Below are 21,850 nucleotides of genomic sequence, written 5' to 3' on the forward strand. Positions count from 1 at the left end.
CCCCCCCCCCTTTCTTCCCAGCTCTTTTATTCCACAACCGCGACTTTATTCTTCTTTCCCCCTCCCACAATCCTAACTTTCTCTACCTTGCCTTTAACCCACCCTTTGGCATGTAGCAGTGTTTCCTCCTCCTCCCTTTCTTTCCAGCTATTTAACTTCAATCCTCTTATTACTATATTATTTCTCCTATCTTCCTTCTCTTTTCTCTCCATCTTCAACTCCATTACCCTTATCCTTTCCCTGTCCGATGTCTCCTCCTTTTTATTCCTACGCTCCCCCACTTCTTCTTCTATCATAATCTCCATCTTCTGCCAAATACCTTGCTTCTCGCCCTCCCCCTGTCATCTGCTTGCATTCCCGACCACCTCTCTACTATCTCCAGCCTTTTTCCACCCTTTCCTTCCACACCGTAAAATCTTCTTCCATATTCTTGATTTTATCCTCTTTCCTTCCTTAACGACGCCAACTCCCTCTGCAATGCTTCTACTTTCCCGTTCAGCTCTTTTACTTCCTTTTCTCATCTCTCATTTCTTACCCTCAGGTCTCCCTCATACTTTTCATCTGCTCCATTGCTCTTAAAGAGATCCTCCCCGTCACTTGCACAGGACGCTCTCTCCCTTGCCTCGTCGCTTTCTTCGCTCCGATTCTTCCCACTCCTTGATGCGCCACATGACACCGCACAGAGTCACGCACAGCTGGCCGCCGTGTCCTTTTGGAAATTTCCTCCCCATCTTATTAACTACCCACACTGCCAGTACTCTCGCTGCCCTCCTCCCGCTCTTCAGTAGGTAACAGTAACTTATCAACCACAAAAGTACGTACTGCAACCATCAGATGTCTGTTAAGGCTGCTGTCGCTTACCGCCCTGAAATTTCCGTTTCTTTGCATTATTTTACCCATCACAGTCCCTGCAGACACTCTTTTATCACCTCTTACATCCCCAACACCACGAGAACCACCCTTGTCCACCATGAAGGCCCAAACTCCTTACCACAAAACTACACCGCTCCCTTGTAAACCTAAACTCACTTTCCCTATTAAGCCTAATCCCACCCTACAACTACAATGTACAATGGATGTTTAACTACCCAATTTAACCCACACAACCGTAATTATGTCGTGGACTTCCACCCTCACACTCCACTTATAACATTCACACAAACTTCGTAAAAACTTCTCACCACCTGTCACTGCAAAAACCTGTCACCTGTCGGCCGCAAAAAGTAAATTGCCTCTAGACTAGGAGATCCATAACGCAATATCCTGGTTCTTAGGTAAAATTAATATCCAAAAGTTGACGCTCCTGCATTTCGTAGTGGCAGGCTGATGATCTGAGACCCAGTGAAATATCTGGGTAATCCTAGATCGAAAACTAAACTCGGTGAAGCATCTTGAGACCTATTTTGGATGTGCAAAAGATCTTTAATATGCCGTGGGGTCTAAAGCCAATGATGCGTGTATGGCTCTACTCCACTGTTATTAAACCACGGCACCTATATGCAGTCGTGATCGGATGGCCATGGGTAAAACTTATAACGATACAGGACGGGCTGCGTCGATTATTAATTCTCGCGTTTAGGAGTGACGGGTTTGACAGGGTAATGAAACCATTCCACCTCACCAAGACTTTTCACTTCTACAACTCAAGCAGCGTGGAAAGGAGGGGGATAACTGATCCCGCGTGGAAGAAATTCCATTGATTTTCTGGCGAAAGTTCTGGTCGACCTTCGGTGTTATAAAACATTACTAGAATAAGACGTTGCTGGCAAGCAGATAGCAATTCTTTTAGGACGGCCAAGTAATGCAAACAACAGTTGGGAAACTAGACATTACATTAGAGCTGGTTTGGAAATGCAGAAAGGCATTAAACTAACTTGCAGAATAAAACAACGTGGCTCTCATATAGGTTTCTGCTCACGTAGGGATCAAGAGCAACGAAAAAGCGGACCAGTTGAAAAAATAAATCGCAGCAAGTGAATACGTAGGACCGAAACAAATACTGGGACTTGTATCTTACTGCATCGAGATGGGCATTAAAAGCCTAATCCGGATAAAGCACTATACGTATAGAATTGATAGAGCCAGGAAAATTTTGGGATTATCAAAAAAGGAAAAAGAACATTTGTTTAGATTTTCACATGGCACAACCACCTGAAAGATCACATCCATAAAATGGAGTACGACCCCACTAGGCAGAACCACCTAAAAGATCACACTTGTTGATTTACGATTCTTATAATTGTATGAGGTTCAAAATTAATCCAATTGTGCTTTCATTTTTCCAGCAATAAAAAGACGTTTCGGAAACTATTGTCGACTGCAGTTGTCTATCAGGGGGTCCAAGAGGTCGAAAGATTAATTGGTCCTTATTATTAAAATATCGTAATCCTTTAGGCCAAAGAAAGTTTGAATTTATACGGAATTCAATTAACTAATATTATTTTTTTGTACTGGAAATCATTCTTATGGCCCTTAGTGTTTTTGTTACAGCTGAAACCCATATAAGCCAAGGCTATGTAGGCCATACAAAAAACCGCTCTCATATCGGAGTTACAATGTATTGAATTAGATACATAAATATTTGACTCTATATACCGTTATATCAAACATATGAATGGACATCATTTCTTCTAATAAATCGGGAATAATTTTACAATAGATTAAAGCAACATTAGACACTATCAAACAAAGCATTTAGATCAAATTAACGTTATGGAAATTGATAGATCCTAGCAAAATTAAGGTCTATTCTAGATGTTAAAGAATTTTTTTAAGCCTGACCTTTCTGTTTCCATCGGAAGGCACGATCATAAGTACTATACACTTTTGCGTGTGCGAGTAAGACATGGTGACCACAAATATAATCTGCTATGCCTGATAGATTTAAACCTGGAGGGACAGTTCCACCATATCCTTTCTTGCAAAGCTTGTAGGGGCTGTTTACAGTAACCCAATGCTTCACCTGGAACGTTTAAAGATAAATGTAATTTTGATAGCAAGAAAACATCAAGTAATATGAGTAATTTTTACTCCTTATGCATTTCGTTCCTTCTTATGAAAAAAAGGATTGTTTTAGAATAAAAAAATACAAGAAGAAGCCCTGGCGAAAAAAAAAAACAGTTTTCTAAATAAACATATTTATATTTTATTTTTAAAACATAATGGAGAGAATTCATCTCCTTTTGTAAATATTAAGATTAGAAATCGAGTTTAGTTTACATTCTTGACACCAAGTATATCCAAAAAATTAAATATAAACATTTTTGAAATATTTTTTGCAAAGAGTTGGTACATTTTTCTAAAATAGTACTTTAAATTAAATTAAAAATTTTTATTTCGTCATACATCATTTATATTATAATCGGTTTCAATAAAAAGATAAAAAATAAAAGTTAATTGTATTTTCCCTGACGAATTAGAGATATTTCGAGTGTGGTTTCAGCGAGGGGCTGTGCACTAATATTTCGAATTAAGCGTGGGAATCTTTCTTGGATTCATTAGTAGTCGGTAGCAGTTTATTTGTAGTCTCAGCTATGATTTGGATATGCTCACCAAGACGTGCGCAAGAGACTTTGAGAGTCATGGCTAATAATAAGACGTCTTGTTGACAATATTCGCTTGTTTATATTGCAGTCAGTCACCTAGAGTATGAAGTGGTCCAGAAGTAGTCAGAGAAGTAGGCAAATTGATCATGAGTTAATTTTTTCAGCGGTTTAAATAGCAGTTGGCTACCTCACTCCCCAAATAGTCAATGCATAGACACTCGCGTTTCATTGATCACGAATTGAAATCTATAAATTGACCCTCGCTTACATGTGCTTTTACGAATTGGAACAAATAACAGTGTGATTCGTTCAGCAATAATTGGAATAAATAAATTGATTCGTGTAATGCATAAACATGCATCGGACTCCCTAAAATTTTTGTCTGAATTCGGGCGAATAGGATACTTAAAAATTATGTTACTTTTTCGCGATTTTACATGAATCCACGACCTGCTCAAATTCTTCGTTGTCACAAAGCGAGATTTAAGGAGACTTCTTGCGTATGCTTCTCAATTTATCCTAATTATTTTATTTTCACTAGGTCCGTCCGCAGAGGTCAATGTATAGGGTATTTTATTGACCGTTTATCGTAAGTTAATTAACTTTGAAACCTAACCATAGCATTAAGCGAATTCGTAGACACAAAACAATTCAAAATGAATTTAAGTTAGTAAAAGAAAGAACGCTTATCATCTGAATAGTGTTAAACAAGTTTCGGATATAAAATAACTTTAGCCTAAATTCTGTAGCGAAAGAAAACGGTAACCGCTTATGTGTATTTGTTCTACTTAAAAACATAATGTAGCAATAATATAATAATAATACAGTTTTCTTTGCTTCGCTTTTCGAGAAGAGCTTTTTAATTTCGCTAGTGACATATAAATGTCCAGACTTCAGTCAAGTTTATTTCAGTGTGAGTATTTTATTGAAAATTTTATTTTTTATTTTTTTTATAGAGCCATATATTCACTCTTTTGAGCTGAAGAATATATTTTGCATCCTTATCTTTTCTCTCTGTACTGATATGTTCAATGCTGCCGACAGCTATATGTGCACGCTCAGAATTACTGGCGACAGTCATTCTAACTAATTTTATGTTATTGCATAGGAATAATTTTTAAAAAGATAAATATGAAGAGCCTCTTAAAATCATTAATACCGGATACGTTCTCCTTAAAATCAGTCTTGTATGGTTTGTTTCTTATTCGTGTTTATATAATGAAATTCGATCTGGTTTCTTTAAAAATATATTTTTAAAGCGCTGAATTGGCTTGTAGAAATGCTCTTTTTTATTTAAATCTAACAATTTGCACTGTGCTACTTTTTTCCAAATTTCTTCATCATTTAAGGCAAATGGATTCTGAACCTCGTCATAATTTTCAATATTATTTAATTCTTTTACAACATTTGGATGGATTTCCTCTACTGCTAAAGATTTGCCTTAAGAATTTAAATATTTCTCTTTTTGAGAATTTTCGGGATCAAACAATAATCTTATTTGCTTTGGATCTTTGCCCATCAATTCAACTCTTATCGTATCCTTATTAGCTTTCAACTCAATGGTATTTTCGTGAAAATTGAGCCCGTTTGAAGTATTCAAATCAATTTTGAACATTCGAATTATCGACGTTAGCGATTTATCGATATTTTTTTTAATGATTAAAAATCATGAATTTGACAGATGCTTATAAAATAAATATTAAAAAAAGAAATAATAAATCGTTTGGTAATTTGTCGATGTTTATTAGTCCTTCGAGCGGGATTTGATCCTAGTACTCCGGAAATATAGTGCAAAAATTGCATGGGAGTAAAATCTTCAAATATTCAGAAAAAAATTCTACAAATTACAACTGTCAAAAATGGCCAGAAAACGAACATTCAAGGAAGTGGAAAATCTAAAAAAAAACTAGAGGAAACACTCATAGAAGTCCTAAAAGATTTACTCATTATTTATTTGGATTTTAAATCAGAGAATATTTCGTAAAACGGAACATCCGTAAGTTAATAATCTTACAATTGGAAGAAGGGGACGAGAGCTAAGAGAAACGTGCTAGAACTGTCGAATCAATGGCAAGCAAAGTTCACTCACTGGAAATCGCTAGTAGTTTAAGAACAGAATTAAATCCAGAACATTTTATTCAAAATATTCTTACATTTTTATCAATGGAAATCAAATGGAGTAAAAAACGCCAACAGCAGCACGAGCTAGTTTACAAACGCGTTCAAAGACTTTAAGTGAGAATGATGATTTAAACTCATAAATTGAATTTGTTTTAGCGAAAAGTTTACGGGAAATCAAAGAAGATTTCGTCAACGTAGAGAAAGAAGTTCCAGCTAGTGACGATGAAATTTTAGATTGTGCTATTGATGTATTCAGAAACATAAGGCAAGTATCAGCAACGACGAAATTGTGGAATCAATGACTGACCCAAATTTCATCACCGAATGCTTCATAAAATCGGTGACCAAAAACCTGGAAATGAAGTGGTAATGTGCTTGGGGGAAGAAATGTAACGTTTTATGCTAAAGGCTCTTCCGATACGATTGCGCGGACTTGCAGGCATAGTGTCGACTGTAGCTCTTTTAGACAGGGGAAGTACCGCATTACTAATTGATGAAAATCTTTCTAGTAGTCTGGGACTTAAAGATCCAAACTTACCATTGTGCTGCAAATGGACGGGGACATATACCGTTACGATGAAGACTTCATAATTTCAAATGCTGAAGCGGATGGAATAAACAACCATACATATTTCGATCTCAATAAAGTAAGAAGTATGAAGAATCTAAGCTTACCTGATATAAATTGGGACATTGATATATTGATACAAAATTACCCGTATCTAAAACAAGTTGATGTATCTGTAATACAAAGAGATGAAAGAATGATCCTAATTGGTGAAAATAATGCATCTTTTATAGTATCAAGACAAGTTCTCCAACCATGGGAAGATGCACCAATTTTATCAAAAACGAAAACTGGATGGAATATCCATAGGTCAATGGTATTGCTGCCGAATCGACATGATAATCCTGCAGTAATACTCTTCTGCTGTACTAATGACGAGAAACTCCACAAAGAATTCAAAAATACTTTGCTATTGAAAACTTTAGCGTTAATTTCTATTCGAAAAATCGGAAAACGATACGAGGTGAAATTACCTTGGCAATTAAATAATCCAGATTTACCAGCTTTACATAGACTTATACGTTAAAAAAAATTGATCAAGGAGAAAAATATAGGAATTCCTTATTGTTCTGAAATAAGAAAACTTCTAAAGAAAAATTATCTTGTACTAACTGACATGTTCTCTCAAATTTTACAAAATAAACCAAGATTTAATTAATTGTTTATGAATGCTTACAAAAAGGGAAGTTCATAAATACCTGCGTCAGTATAAGATCCAGTAGGTTACCTCGCAAGCCAAGATGAGGATGGATTAGACGTAGTATTTTTTTCGTCAAAGGCACAAGTAGCTCCACTTCAGACATTGAAGATACCAAAACTGGAATTAATGTCAGCAGTCTTAGGAATACGATTGGAGAAAGTAACAAAAGAAGCTTTTAAGTTCACCATAGAAGTTCGATTCTACTGGTATGATTCTAGGACTGACCTTCAGTGGATTAAAAATGATAATAGGCGCCTTAGCTTCATTGCTGCATGAGTGGGAGAAATCCTGGAATCAAGCATCCTGGAATCACAAAAAAATCTGAAGAAATAATCAGTTTAGTAACCGCAAGAAATGACTTCGAATGTCTGCCTAGAATAAGAAGTTACTATTCATGGGTACGGATCTTAAGAAAAACTGCATGGATAAAAAAATTCATCAATAATGCAAGACTGCCTGGATCAGATCGCAAATTAGAATCATTGAAAGCTGATGAACTGGAATAGGAACGAAATTCTGAAGACACTTTGTTTAAAATTTAACAAAGAAAATTGTGACCTTCAAATCAAAGGCAGATTAGATCAAGCTGATTGCCTTGAAATCCAAACAAAAAATCCAATCTGTTTGGATGCAATTCACCCGTATTTAGATGCAATGAGAAAACATCATCATAAAAAAAAAAACGGAAATCAAGGAACCGAAACAGTGATGAATGAATTAAGAAGATCATTTTGGATTACCAAGATTGGAAATTGTGTTAGAAAAATTTCTTTCAAATGCATGTTTTGTAAGAAAAGAGATGTAAATCCTTCACAATCTATCATGGGTTTATTAGCAATAGAACGATTTATAATTTATGAGAAACAATTCACGGCTACCAGGATGGATTACTTCGGACCTCTGTATGTAAAAGTTGAAGATGAGTGGAGAAACAATACGGAGTACTTTTTACATGCCTTACAATTCGAGTCATACATGTTGAAATTTAAAATCAGCTAACAAAGAGTTACTCAACGCTCTAGAAAATTTAAATCAAGATCAAATGAATGACGAGATGACCAATTGCAAAATTTATCGACACTTTATCCCCCTAGCATCTCCTCACATGGAAGGATGTTGGGAACACCTAATAGGAAGTTTCAAGATAACTATAAATAGAATTTTAAAAGAAAGACATTCCACAGATAAAGTCTTAATAACTCTATTTGCAGAAGCTCAATACATTGTACACAGTCGTCCACTCACTTATTCTTCAGTAGACAGTAAAGATCCACCAAGTCTCGCACAAAATGATATTTTACACGGCTACACTTTTGACATCGGCTCTCCGGGATTTTTATAAAGATGATTAGATTTCGTGGAAACAGTGGCGTGTATCGCAATTCTTAGTAGATCTTTTCTAGAAAAGGTGATTAAGAGAATACCTACCAACACTTTTAAAGCGAATTAGACATTCTTAATTTAATTTAGGAATAATTCCGAAAACCCTGGCACCATCCTAGTTACCCATTTTTAAATTTGCATATACCTGTTGCTTAAATTTTACAGGTTTTGATCCTCTAGCACCAGCTACACTTTTTCCTACTATAGGTAAAAATTCGAAATTTCTAAATCCCTCAATATTATTTCCATAAAATGATTTTAAAATACAAATAACCCCGCTGCCAAATTCTCATAAAAGGGCTTAGAGAAAAAAAAAGAAAGAGACCATATGATATGTATAGGGATATAAATAGGCAGGGGAACGATGTAAAGAAGGGAAGTGAAAAGAGTAAGAGAAAAATGGGAAGAAAGGGATAAGTATGGAAGGGGGAGAAATACAAGGTTTGTGGTATACTAGAGAGCATAGAGCATAAACAGAGAGAGTTTGACAAACTGATAAATATTGAGATGAAACAGTTGCAAGAAGGGGTAAGTAATTTAGAAATTGGGAATAAGCATATGGCGAAACAAACAGAGAATGAAGATATAGTTAAAGGGAAAGAAAAGAATGTGCAAAGTGAGAATGAAAGATTGACGAAAAGACTAAATGAGATTGGAAGATTGGAAGGGCAAGAAAGGCGAAAAGAACAAAATAACTCAGTAGTTAAGGGATTTAAAGGTGAAAGTGAAACAGGCGAAACGGAAATTAACAATCTTATGAGAGACAATAGAGTGCAGGTAAGAGTGGAGGGAATTAAGCGAATAGGAGGGACGAAGGAAGGAAAAGAAGGAATTTTTGTGATAAAGGTGGGGAGTGATGAGGAGAAAAGGAAAATTATGAACAGAAAAAATTATTGAGAGGAAGAAGGGAAAGGATTGAAGAAGAGGGAGAGGAAAAGGCGATGGGGAAATACAGAAGGGGTCTTTGGTAAAGAAGGAAAAAGGGCACATGGTGTGGATAGGAAGAGACAGGTTATGGAGAAATGGGGAGGAATGGTGATAGGATCTAGAATTAGATAAAATAAGGAAAAAAGGAAAAAGTGTTGAGAAAGGTAGAGAGAAGGGAGACGAAAAGGTGTCTAGAGAGAAAACGGAGGGGTTTCCAAACGACAAAGCGGAAAAAAAGGGAGGAGGAAAGAAGAGGGAAGGCAAGAAACAAACGTAAAAATAGCTTTCTAGAATGTTTAAGGTTTGAAGAACAAGAATTAAGTATTTTAGAAGTAGTTAGAAAAGCGAAATGTGATTATCATTACTGAAACCTGGGCAGACAATAAGGACTGGTAGAGGATAAAAAGGCTCTTACTGAAAGGTTTTGTGTAGACGATGCATGAAGCAACTAAATAATTCTTTAAAGTTGAAGAGATGGGCGGCATGGTTTCAAAGGTGAGAAAAGAATTAGCAGTAAAAGGGAGAAAAGATGGAGACATAGAAAAATAGATGAAACAACGGTAAGAAGGATTATAGTTGGGAAAGTCGAATTAGCGATGGTTTTTGTATATAAAAGAGAGGAGGAGGAAAGCTGGAGAGTAATAAGGAGGTAAATGAAGAAAAAGAAGGAAGAGTTGGTTTTAATAAGAGGGGACTTGAATTCATGGACTCAGGAACAAGGGGAACGGATTTGGGATAAAGAAAAGAAGGCATATATAAGGAACTCTAAACATATGGATTCGGACCGGAAGGGGAGGAAGATACTTAACGTAATAGGAGTAACACGATTGTTTATATTTAATGGCAATATGAAAGGAGATGAGGAAATAGAGATCACATCCATAGGAAAAATAGCAACAGTAATACACTACATCTTGGCTGAAGAAAGAAAGCGGCATATGGCAGGGAGTATGATGGTGGCGAATGAGATAGGGTTCGAGCACTTTCCTGGCATAGCTACACTGAAAGAAGGCGTTACTTAGGGCGGCACATGGAGAAATGAAATGGGGGAGAAAGGAACACGAAAATGAGAGTACGGGGTTGGATAAATTAAAACAGTTTAAAGAAAATATGAAAAACGAGACGGTTAGGTATGAAGAAGAGGCGGGAGTAGACTTGTTAATTGAAAGGTTAAAGGGGTAAATTGAGAAGGTTAGGGATGAGCTGGGAAGGGTAAAGAGAGAATAAAAGAGTTTGTAAGAAAATAGAGAAAATGGGAAATGAAGGGGGAGTATAGCACGAGAAAAAGTGAACATGAGAAGATGCTGAAAAGAAAAAGACAAAGGGGAAAGGAGGAATATAAGGCAGAAGTAGAAAAAGCGATCAAAGAAGGTAAGGTGCGGGATGTGACAAATAGGGATAGAGGGGAAATGAGGGGCGTCAATAAAGTGACACAAATGAAGGAATGGACGGATTATTTCAAGGGTATATTAGGTGGAGAGCAAAATAAGATCAAAGGGGAAAAGAGAAGGATAGTCCACGGAGAAAGGAAGGAAGGGAACGAAATATCAATAGAATAAGTAGATAGGATAATGGATAGGCTAAAAAGAAACAAGGCGACAGAAGAAGATGGCATGGAGAATGAAGCAATGAAATATGGAGAAGAAATGGGAGGGAAAGAAGGTGGAGTAATGCAGAGTGATCACTCTCATGCCAGTCGGCTATAAAATATATGTAGAAATCTTAAGAAAAAGGTTGGAGAGTCGAGTAAAACAGAAAGAAAGTATCCCACATAATCATACGGGATTTAGAAAAGGGATAGGGGCTATGGACGACACCCACGTACTCAACTACTTAGTTAACAAAAATTTAGACAGAAAGAGAGGAAAACTATTTGCATTCTTGGTAGATTTCAAAGCAACGTTTGAATCATTGAACAAACAGTTCTATGATAGGCAATGAAGGAGAGGTGTGTAGAAAAAAGTTGGTGGAGAGGATAACGTAATTTGGAATTTGTGGATACTGAATTCGACAACTTACATACAGTGTTTATAATCAATATTCGAAAAAATGCAGTTTTCATGTTTTGTATTCCAGTTTTTATTTTTATCTCACTTACTCAAAGTTTTTTCCAACTTTATTTCAAATTTCACCATAGACTTTGCACTTTTCAAACCGAAATTCTACTCTGTTAAACTTAAGTCATAAAAATTCTTCATAATATGTTTACATGTTTTTTTATAACTTTATACAACTTTTATAGCATTTTTTTATGTATAGCGTCAATAAGAGCGAGTGTTTCGCGGCGGTGAAGCCGCCGCCACAGGTCACAGCTAGTCTCATTTATATATTTAAATTTATTAAGCGATTTCAATTACGGGAAATTCGCAATTTTTTCCTCTTTAAACAACTTCTTTGTCCCACCATTGATACTAGTTTTAACATTATTCTTAGTTTTAGTGTATTGCAATTTATTACATTTTTACGCCTAGACGCTTAAAGACAATTTCCCTTTTTGTTATAAATAATTTTAATTTCTAAATTTAGTTGTATCGAATTTTCCTCTCATGAATTTCATTCATAAGTATTTGGATCTTTCGACGGTGTAATATATCTAAGTCAGGAAGTTGGTGCCAAATATACACGTCGGTATCAATCCAAGAGAAGGACGATAAACCTGGAACGAACTAATTTATTAGCCACAAAAATATAAAAAGAAACTTTATTTATAATCTGAGGTTCCCAATCTACATCAAAATGAACTCCCCTCCCCCCTAAAATAGGAAAGACTGTAACGTGAATTATGTAATGATTTTAAAAACTGTACTTAGTTTCGTTCAAATGAATGTGCAATATTAGTCCATGAAATATTGTTCAATTCTCCTATAATTCAAAGACTTTATTCGATTTAGCTTCAGCCTTTGTTTGCTGATTATACAATATTTATTTTTAATTGCATGTTTTTCTACCTACTAATACTCTTCGTGTTTGAATAAGAGAAACCAAAGATCTACTTTCGAAATTTGACTGATTCCTAAGATCTTTTTTGACGAATGAATATAAACAGTTTTTTCGAAACACGGACTCGTGCGAAATTAAAGCTAAATTCAGTCCGAATGACATCGTTTGATTAAAATTTATTGCCTTGCAGTCCGAATTAGTTTTTTAACATCTTTCCCAATAAGTCCACCATCATTATGCAGCCATTGAGATTTATTCGGAACAAATTAGAAAGAACTTTGCATACCGCTTAAAAACCTCTTTAAACACAAATGCAGCCCGAATGGCATTTAATGTTTTCGTGCGTTAATCAGAATCATTCCGCAGCAGTCTAAATTAAATTTTCATTCCACCTGAATTGGCAGTGAAAACTTTCATTTCGTTTGAATCCACCACATGACAAGAAATCATATCGTGGCATTCCTGTCAAGAGTGTTTCTGTGCCATTCCGAACTCAGTTTGAATTATTCCAAAATTATCAAATGATTCCGTTTTGAATCCACTATACTTGTACGTACAACAATAATGTAAAAATAGAATTTTCTAGGATACCTATTGGCATACTCATTCGGAATGATTATTTGATAAAATGTCGGTTTTACGTGGCTTTAATCGCAATAATTCTTTTTAGGATTTGGAATCATTCGGATTCATTCTAAACGAATTTACTTCAAAAAATTTACAATTCGCGCGGATTGATTCAGACTGAAATTGTAAACAAGACTCTATGGAGTCTGTCAAACTCATACGAAATAAAATAGTATGAGCAACAAGAGTGGTTTAGAAAATGCACCCTCGTGCGACTGAACGCTCTTGCTTCGCTTGTGCGTCCAACTTCGCACTCGTGGGCAATTGCCAACTTACCACACTTGTTACTCAATATACTATTATTTTACATGTGCATATAAAGTGGCTCATTTATGTAGGAGGGAAGGCGTGAAATAATTATTACTGGCGTGCGGTAATGGAAACCATGGGTGATATGGCGGTTATCGAACGATAAACAATTGTGAAATAAGCAACTTTACACGCACATGTAAAATAAAAAAGATTTAATTGTTTGGAATTGCCTTCATTCCGAATGAGCCCGAAACCTCAACCCGGAAATCAGCAAATGATTCTTCTTCAGTATATGAGTCTGACTGCACATCTGTATGTCTGACATTAGTACTTTCGTTTGGACTTGCAAAAGGACTCGCTGTAGTGTAAGACATAACACATTAAAATTTCTGTAACCAAATTGACGAAATTTCAATTCGAAGATAAATTTATCTTTTCACAAATTTAATACATTTATTTATGTATTTTCAAGGGTAGGTTCGTACATTACTGGCATAGGAGAACGCGGAACATTTGCAGAGAAACTCCAAAAGACTTTTCAGATAAGTTTAGAGAACCACCCTCGCAACGTAGTCCTCGACATGACAGTTCCTCTTCTTTGGCCATGGAAAGGTCAAAGCCCTGCATGTCGGAGTTCTCTTAATATACTTGCTGCTGCTTATTATTGAATTACAACATATTTAGTTAAGTGAAACCAGTATATTGTTCAGTTCAAGAGAATATTTTAGTTAATTCAAATAAGGTTTTTGGTTTCTCATGAAAATATTTTGGTATCTAAAAATATGTCCAGGGAAGGTATATCCGCTCATTGGTCAAGCATTGAACGAACTTTTTTTTATCAACAAAACTTTATTGTTGTAAATAAGGGGAAAATTGTATTATTTACTTGAAAATTGTTTACGCTTTAAGAAACCTGCTTGGGTAAACTGGATATTATCTTAAATGAGTGCACGGGGTGTGTGTGTGTGTGTGAACTTTTGTGTACTGTGTGTGCAGAAATCCTGGAGGAAATAAAGAAAGGGGGGGGGGCATCTTTGATATAAGTCTGCTTATTCGGTTGAGGTGAAACCAGATATTATTCAATCTTGATTTTCAGACGTCAAGGATTGAATGCGGTGCAGAACGCAAAGGGCAAGCTGCAAATAAACTTGTCTACTTTGCGAATATAAGCTTGTTTACTAAATTCAGGGGGAAATGGGGGAATTCTCTAGTATGAATGTCCTTACTCGGCCAGGTTTAAGCATGATATTTTTCTAGGTGACTTTTAACTAATGTTGAAAGATAAAAAGATACCTTTCCTGTGAGAAAAATAATAATACCAAGAAAGTTCACAAAGTTAAAAAGAGAACAAAATCGGGTGCGGCCCGATAATAGACAATATTGATAACTATTATTTTAAAAATAACTAAACTTCTTTTATGATATGAAGACAATTATTCTTAACAAATTTTCACCCTTGTGCTTTAAATTTTGTATTATTTTTGCTGAAAGGAATTTGGTTCATAATAAACCAAACCTATTTTGGCTGATCTAATTTACGAAAAGGAAAATCTTGAGTTCTTATCTTAAAATGCGTGATTATCCATGCAATACACTTTACCCTATCCCCAAATGCAGAAAATGCTTTTCTGGCGAAGTCATCAAACCAGCTAATAATTAAGGGATTAGCCCAACCACCCATCTCTTGAATTTTAAATGGTAAATCCATGTCATAAAGCGTTACAATCGGTGTTATTCTATTTTTCAGCATCTCATCTATTAAATCATTGTAATATCTGATGCCGTCCTGGCTTATATAATCAGAGAATCCACTGGGAAATATTCTTGTCCAGGATAAGGAAATTCTGTAAGTATTCGCCTGCAAAAAATCAGTAATATGAGAATTAACATATAAATCCCCTGAAGACAAAATATTATTATGAGCTATTTAAATATACCTACACCAAGATTTTTAACAAGATTCACATCAGTTTTGAATTTGTTGTATGAATCTGCAGCGACATCTGCATTGCTCATGTCTTTTACTAGCCTCGGATTCAAATGTACAACGTTATCCCAAAGTGACTCTCCAATGTCTAATGAAACCAAAAAATAGTATACACTTAAGCCATATCACAACCTTTGTTTATAAATAAGCATATTATGTCTATAAAATCTAATGTACAGCCATCCCAACAAATGAAATAAGATTCAAAAGAATTTCAAGCCAAGAGGGGAGTGCCACGATTTAAATCCGGTTTGTGGAACGTTCCGGTTTCATCCCTGGCGGACCGAAGGAACCGAATGGAGTCTCTACAAAGTTCTCGTAAAGACCCCATTGGGTCCCCTTCGGTTCCTTTTTAAAAAACTAAAAAAAACAGCAAAATCAAATTTTAAATTTTTGAAATTCGGATTCTACGTTAAAGTACCCTATAGAAGGTTACGGAATAGTCGCAATAGTTTGTTTTTTAACGGTAAAAAGTATTAAAAAGTATAAGACGTATAACGCACATTGACTGCTACAATTCAAACGCGTCGCCTGTAAGTAGCAGTCAACTGGCGTTATACGTTTTATATTTTTTAAACTTTTTATCTTTGCAAAACAAACTATTGCGATTACTCCGTGAGTTTCTAATAGTCCGCCAGTGGTGAGTCTTTTGGTAGGTAAAAATTACGTCAAATCCTGATTGCAATTATTAGAAGGAAAACCTGGTCTTATCCATCTTAATACATCGCGTTTTTTGAGGTTATATTTGTTAATACCGTTATTTTTTAGTTTATGTCTTGAAGAACGATTTGATTGGAATAAAGGGTATTATATGAGAAGAGAAGAGCTATTCTGTCAAACATTAGTGCGGGCTAATTTCAGAAATGGAATTTTGTGACGTTTATTAAAAATACTTTTGAATTCGAAGTTTATTTTTTTAGTTTCAATTCGAAATTCAAAGTAGCCGGTCTTAAATGGTTAAGTCGTTAATAGCAGAGAACTATAAAAATACGGTGTATTGTCTGTCTGTTAATTGATATAATGAATTGGACCTTTTATTTCAGTATTAAATGAGTTACAATATTTTTTGATTCACTGTCATTTCTTACTCTACAAGCCATTACCCAGTTAACAAAACGTGGAGTCCAGTAGTAGCCAATTTTTTCTCCACGTCGTGGAGTCCAGGATTTTGGCCAAAACTTGGTCAAATTTAGGGCAGTGCTATAGAATTTTCCACCTGACTGTTCAAGAATTGGCCAATTCTTACTCTACGTTTTACATGTAGATACAGCCCCCAAACTCGTGAAGGGGCGTATCTCCAAGGCGTGAAGCTCTAATCGTGCGATTCTAGAGCTACGCTCGCGATGATGTGTGCCTGTTACTGGCCTATCTTTGTTTTGCTCGCTCCTCTCGCTTGCATATTTTGCCTACTTCTCAGTATGAGTAAGATACTCGAGAAGAGCATTACGGCAAAGTCATATCGTGTTTATGCATACGTGTGCTGGAGCGTATTTGAAAAACTGACTTGGCACCATGCAATACATAGCGCCACAATATCCGTACTTTTGGAAAAATTAATGAGAAAAATATATAATTCCGTATTGCTTAATTATTTGTTTCATATATAAATCCATATAACTCATGCGTTAATTTTCCACTTTTTATTAGGGATTTACACACTTAAAATATCGTAAATTGTTTTTAATTTATAGTAAGTTAAAATTTGTGGCTGAGATACAAACGATATTGTTGCCTCGAGCGATGCACAATAAAAACTTTGGGGTATATTTTGTTGCAGGTAAAATTATAACGGTGTTCACTGTACCTCGGTAGGGATTCAGATATCTCTCGAACTAGGGGTACGAAATACCGAGTATGTAGGGTATGAAATAGCCACAAGGTGGTGTAAGCAAGATCAGATGTTACTGTTTTGAAATGTTTGCAGCTGTTGTCAAGCATGCCATGGTCTTAGAAAAGTTGAAGGTCTGCGGATTCCAGTTTGTGAAACTACACGGAGAGACAAACTGTGCATCTAAGATCCCGGGACTTAGGTCGTCGTTTGCGCAAGGACCATTTCGCTGGTCCCACCACCCACGCAAATTTAACTTTTTTTCAGTCAAATATTTAGTGCAGAATTTGTTCAAATTTGTACAACCAAAATTAGAATTTGTGCATCACCGGAAGTACCTTATTTCTCAGAAAAACACTGGCGGGGCCAGCGAAACGTTTCGCTGGCCGCGACATTATCAAAAATCAACTTTATATGGGTGCATTAGTTCCGTCTTGATTTGTTCAAATTTGTACAACCAACTTCAACCCCTAGAAACTACCTCTTTTTGAGTAAACGTCATATGAGATCCAGCGCAACATACCGCTAGTCACAACATTATCTAAAATCAACTTTATATGAGTGCATTATTTTCGTCTTAATTTGTACAAATTTGTGCAACCACTTTTAACCCCTAAAAAATACCCCCTGCAAGGAAAACACCATGGTCCCGACACTATTCAGAATCGACTTTAAATGGATGTATTATTTTCGTCATAATTTGTTCAAATTTATACAACAAACTTCAACCCCTAAAAACTACCCCCTTTAAGGGAAACACTATGAGGGGGCCAGCGAAACGTTTCGCTGGCGTCGACGTCATCCAAAATCAACTTTATGTGGGTGCATTAGTTTCGTCTTAATTTCGTTCAAATTTGTACAACCAACTTCAACCCCTCAAAACTACCCCCTATGAGAAAACCACTATGGCGAGGCCAGCGAAACGTTTCGCTGGCCCCGACATTATCCAAAATCAACTTTATATGGGTGCATTAGTTTCATCTTAATTTGTTCAAGTTGGTGCAAGCAACTTCAACCCCTAGAAAGTAGCTCTTTTTGAGCAAACGTCATATCAGATCCAGCGCAACATACCACTAATCACGACATTATCCAAAATCAACTTTATGTGTGTACGTTATCATCATTTTAATTTGTTAAAATTTGTACGACCATCTTCAACCCCTAAAAACTACCCTCTGTGAGAAAACCACCATGGCGGGGCCAGCGAGACGTTTCGCTGGCCCCGACATTATCCAAAAATAATTTTATGTAGGTGCATTAGCTTCGCCTTAATTTGTTAAAATTTGGGCAACCAACTTCAACCCCTAAAAACTACCCCCTGTGAGAAAACCACCATGGCGGGGCCAGCGAAACGTTTCGCTGGCCCCGTCATTATCCAGAATTTACTTCATGTGGGTGCATTATTTTCGGCTTAATTTGTTCAAATTTGTGCAACCAACTTCAATCCCTAAAAAAAACCTCTGTTGGTGAAACGTCATATCGGATCTAGCGCAACGTCTCGCTGGCCCCGCCAGTGTTCTTCTGAGAAATAAGGTGCTTCCGGTGATGCACAAATTCTAATTTTGGTTGTACAAATTTGAACAAATTCTGCACTAAATATTTGGCCTAAGAAAAGTTAAATTTGCGTGGTTGGTGGGGCCAGCGAAGTGGCCCTCTTTGCGCACAACAGATGGATTAATAAAACCCCCAGCGATGGGCGGTGGCGTTACCAGTGTGCGCGGATGTCCAGGCTCCCGCTCGACTTGGGCCTCAGAAGGCCAAGTCGCTTTGGAATTATGACCTCAGTAATCTCAGTTTCGAGAATCGAGTCAGCCGCGAACTCAGCATTATACATAAGTTATTAATTAATATGTTTATGATGGAGTGCATTTTCCAATTTAAATGATCAATCTATTAAACATTTTTTTATTGAAAATTGAAGTATTTAATTTCAAATATGATTGACGAATCGACTAATATCTTAGTTTTAGAAAGTAGAAACATAAATTGTATTTTATAAGTTCTAGTAATATATTTTCGTGCAGTCAAAAGTACTCGTATGTTTACTTGAGCGAATTAATAAAGCTTGCGAATATCCTCCAATAATGACAAACATCGAAATTAAAATTTTTTTCTACTTGTTTTCGTAAAAGAAAAACCGAATAATAGTTTTTTTAAACAAAGGAAAAAATTGCCTTCCGTGAAAACATGAAAAATTGAGATGGTTGATTCGTGAAAATGATATTTATATATTTCAGTAATTCATTAAAGCTGATTAGTATACGTTTATTCACCAGAAGCACCACGCCGAAATCGCTAAACGGCCTCTGGACCTGGGCTTCTGCAGCCCAAGTTGCTTTGGGAATAAGGTGTCCGTCGCTTGCGCCCCTACGCGATCGGCGGTAGACAGTATAACCACCGCATGACCTGTAGGTATATTACTTTGAGCATGATTGAAATTACCAAGGATGGGATTCCAAGACCCACTAATCTAGTTTACCGAATCTCTCTTTCTAGCGCATGGATGTTTGAAATGTTTATTATATTTTTCAAGGCATTATTTATTGCCAAGAAAAGGTTAAATGATCGAGGTATAAATATAAATTTGCGTATTTTGTTGGCGAGAAGTTCAAATCAAGACTCTGTTACTTTCATGTAAATAATTACGCAACAAACAGTACGAGAATTGAATAAAAATTTACATACTGACAAAAAATAAATTATTATTTAAATTGTATAGTTTTATAGCGCCTAAATAATTGTAAATTCAGTTCTCATATTTTAAATTCTAATTTAAATAAGTATTTCTTTTAATTAATGAAGTTAAACTTATTATTATAAATAATAATAATGTTAAAATGGTAACATAATATTTAACTTTAATAATAAAGTAATGCTTTGAAATATATTTCAAATTTTCCAGATTAATGTATAGTAATAGAAAATTTGATCAAATAGTTTTTATTTTGATCAAATTGAATTTGTTTGTTTTCCTACTGTTTTTTTTTTAATCAGTCAAATCTAAGGATGCTATTATTACGCGTATAGAAAGACCTTTTCATCTTAAATATCGAAGAACTTCATGCGTGGGGAATTTAGCATCCATATGCTTTACTTTTCTAGTAATCTTAACCTGCCTATGCTCCACTATGTATTATTATTAAGGTACGAATTAATTAAGATAAAAAGTTATATTGTGAGCAAACGCGGATATCTCGAGCATTCGCAGTAGTGATTCTTGTGTATTTTTAAATTAACACATGGCCTTACATAATCTAAAAATACACAGGAATAACTACTGCGCATGCAAGAGATATCCGCGTTCTGCCACTACTGACTGGGGCTGAGGGATAAGCTATCTCTCTCGCACATCAAGATGATTGGTCTTTTCAATTTTGTTCTGTGAATAGCTCTTTACTTGCGCATACATGTAAACTATTTAACCTTCATTTGAAGAGGAGTTGTAGACAGCCAATCAGATCACTGCGCGAGAGAGATAACTTATTCCGCTGACTCATATTCTGTCTCTTTTATTTTTCCAATAACTCTGCCATTTCCGGGTTCCCTCCAGTTATATATGCGCTAAGATTTCTAATATTAAGTGTTTCAAGTTGTGACGTCAGCTGGCAAGATGTCTGTACAATGAGGGCCAGGCAATAATACAAATCCCAGAGGATAAAGCTTAATTTAGTTTATAACCTGAGAAAAAAATATTTTTCACAGTTACAAAAAACATATCAATTTCATTATTCAATTAAATAGTTATTAAATAGTTAAATAGTCTGAATACAATTATGGTTGAAAATAATTATTTTTCAAGTTATTATAAAAATAAAGTTTAGTCCCATGAATTTGGTATTATTGTTAGTCCCTCAGCGTGCAGACATCTTGGATATCCCCACCGAATCTGAAAAACCTAATAGCTCAATTTTACAAAGTACGAACAACGCACCTTCTAAACTTCAATGACCATGACATACAATTAGCAAAGCTGTCAAAATAAATGCATTTAAACATGGCTATTTCAAATCTTGAAAAGTATTTAAGAAGTTACGAAAAAATAGATTATGCGTCGATAATGACGTTTTTCATTTCATACCCCAAGAAACGGACACGCCGTACCCTAAGTAGTAGGTAGTTCTTACCCCAAAGTGATGGACACTTCACACCCTAAGTGATTGGGAATCTGTACCCTACATTACGGTGCAGCATTCACACCGCAAGGGTAATTTCTGTTGCAGGTATAAGGTGCCCGGATATTGGTGCTTCATTAACACTTTCTTTTTTCTGTGTAGTTACATTGTCGTTTTTAATGTTTTATTAGAGAAAAAAGTCCACAGCGATAGTCCAGAATTGCCCATTTCTGAAGGTGAGTTATTGAACTTCACTCTGACACACCCCTCCACACTGTGGCTCAAGAATTCACTGTTTATAGGACCAAAGTCTGGTGTCCACGCGCTAGAACTAGAATTGGCTATTACTGCAGTCGCAGAACCACCCATACATTCACCAAATCAACCCATACAGCGTTGAACTAGAATTGGCCAATAGTTGGAAAAATGTTTACTGGGTAGGTATTCCGGCGTATTCATATACTGAAGTTGTCGGGGTCGCTGATTTTGAATCTGAAGTCAGAATTGTAAAAAAAAAGAAAATGGCGTATCCAATATGACAGACCAAAAACGGAAAAACTGTAATTTACGCGAAATTCCATATTCTGGGGTTTTCAAGGCCGCTGATTACGAATATGACGGTTTTTTAGATATAATTATTCACTAATTTAATAAATTGATTATTCATTCATCATTGCCTGACAGAATTCGTGAGAGAACATGAAAAGTATGTAATTTGACATGAATAACATGCTTACAGTATGAACATATTAACTATGCAATGTTAATTATACAATAGATAAACAGTAGTGAGTATGTCAATTTCAAGTTTCTTAATGATAGACAGACTATAGGACTATAGTTGCATTTAAATTCATGCA

General features: G+C 35.7%; 1 protein-coding gene across 2 annotated transcripts in view; it reads right to left on the reverse strand.

The window, feature by feature from the left end:
• LOC117171920 (myrosinase 1-like) overlaps window positions 1-21,850 on the reverse strand; it is an 88,972-nt gene that overhangs the window by 36,673 nt on the left and 30,449 nt on the right. For both annotated transcript variants that reach the window (XM_033359589.1, XM_033359581.1), the window contains 3 exons: window positions 15,005-15,138; window positions 14,664-14,921; window positions 2,782-2,962 (listed from right to left, as the gene is read on the reverse strand). In XM_033359589.1, coding sequence (XP_033215480.1) covers window positions 2,782-2,962; window positions 14,664-14,921; window positions 15,005-15,138 — 573 coding nt within the window. The remainder of the gene's footprint in view (window positions 1-2,781; window positions 2,963-14,663; window positions 14,922-15,004; window positions 15,139-21,850) is intronic.

The sequence above is a fragment of the Belonocnema kinseyi genome, chromosome 1, assembly GCF_010883055.1.
Source record: "Belonocnema kinseyi isolate 2016_QV_RU_SX_M_011 chromosome 1, B_treatae_v1, whole genome shotgun sequence".
Classification (NCBI taxonomy): Eukaryota; Metazoa; Arthropoda; class Insecta; order Hymenoptera; family Cynipidae; genus Belonocnema; species Belonocnema kinseyi.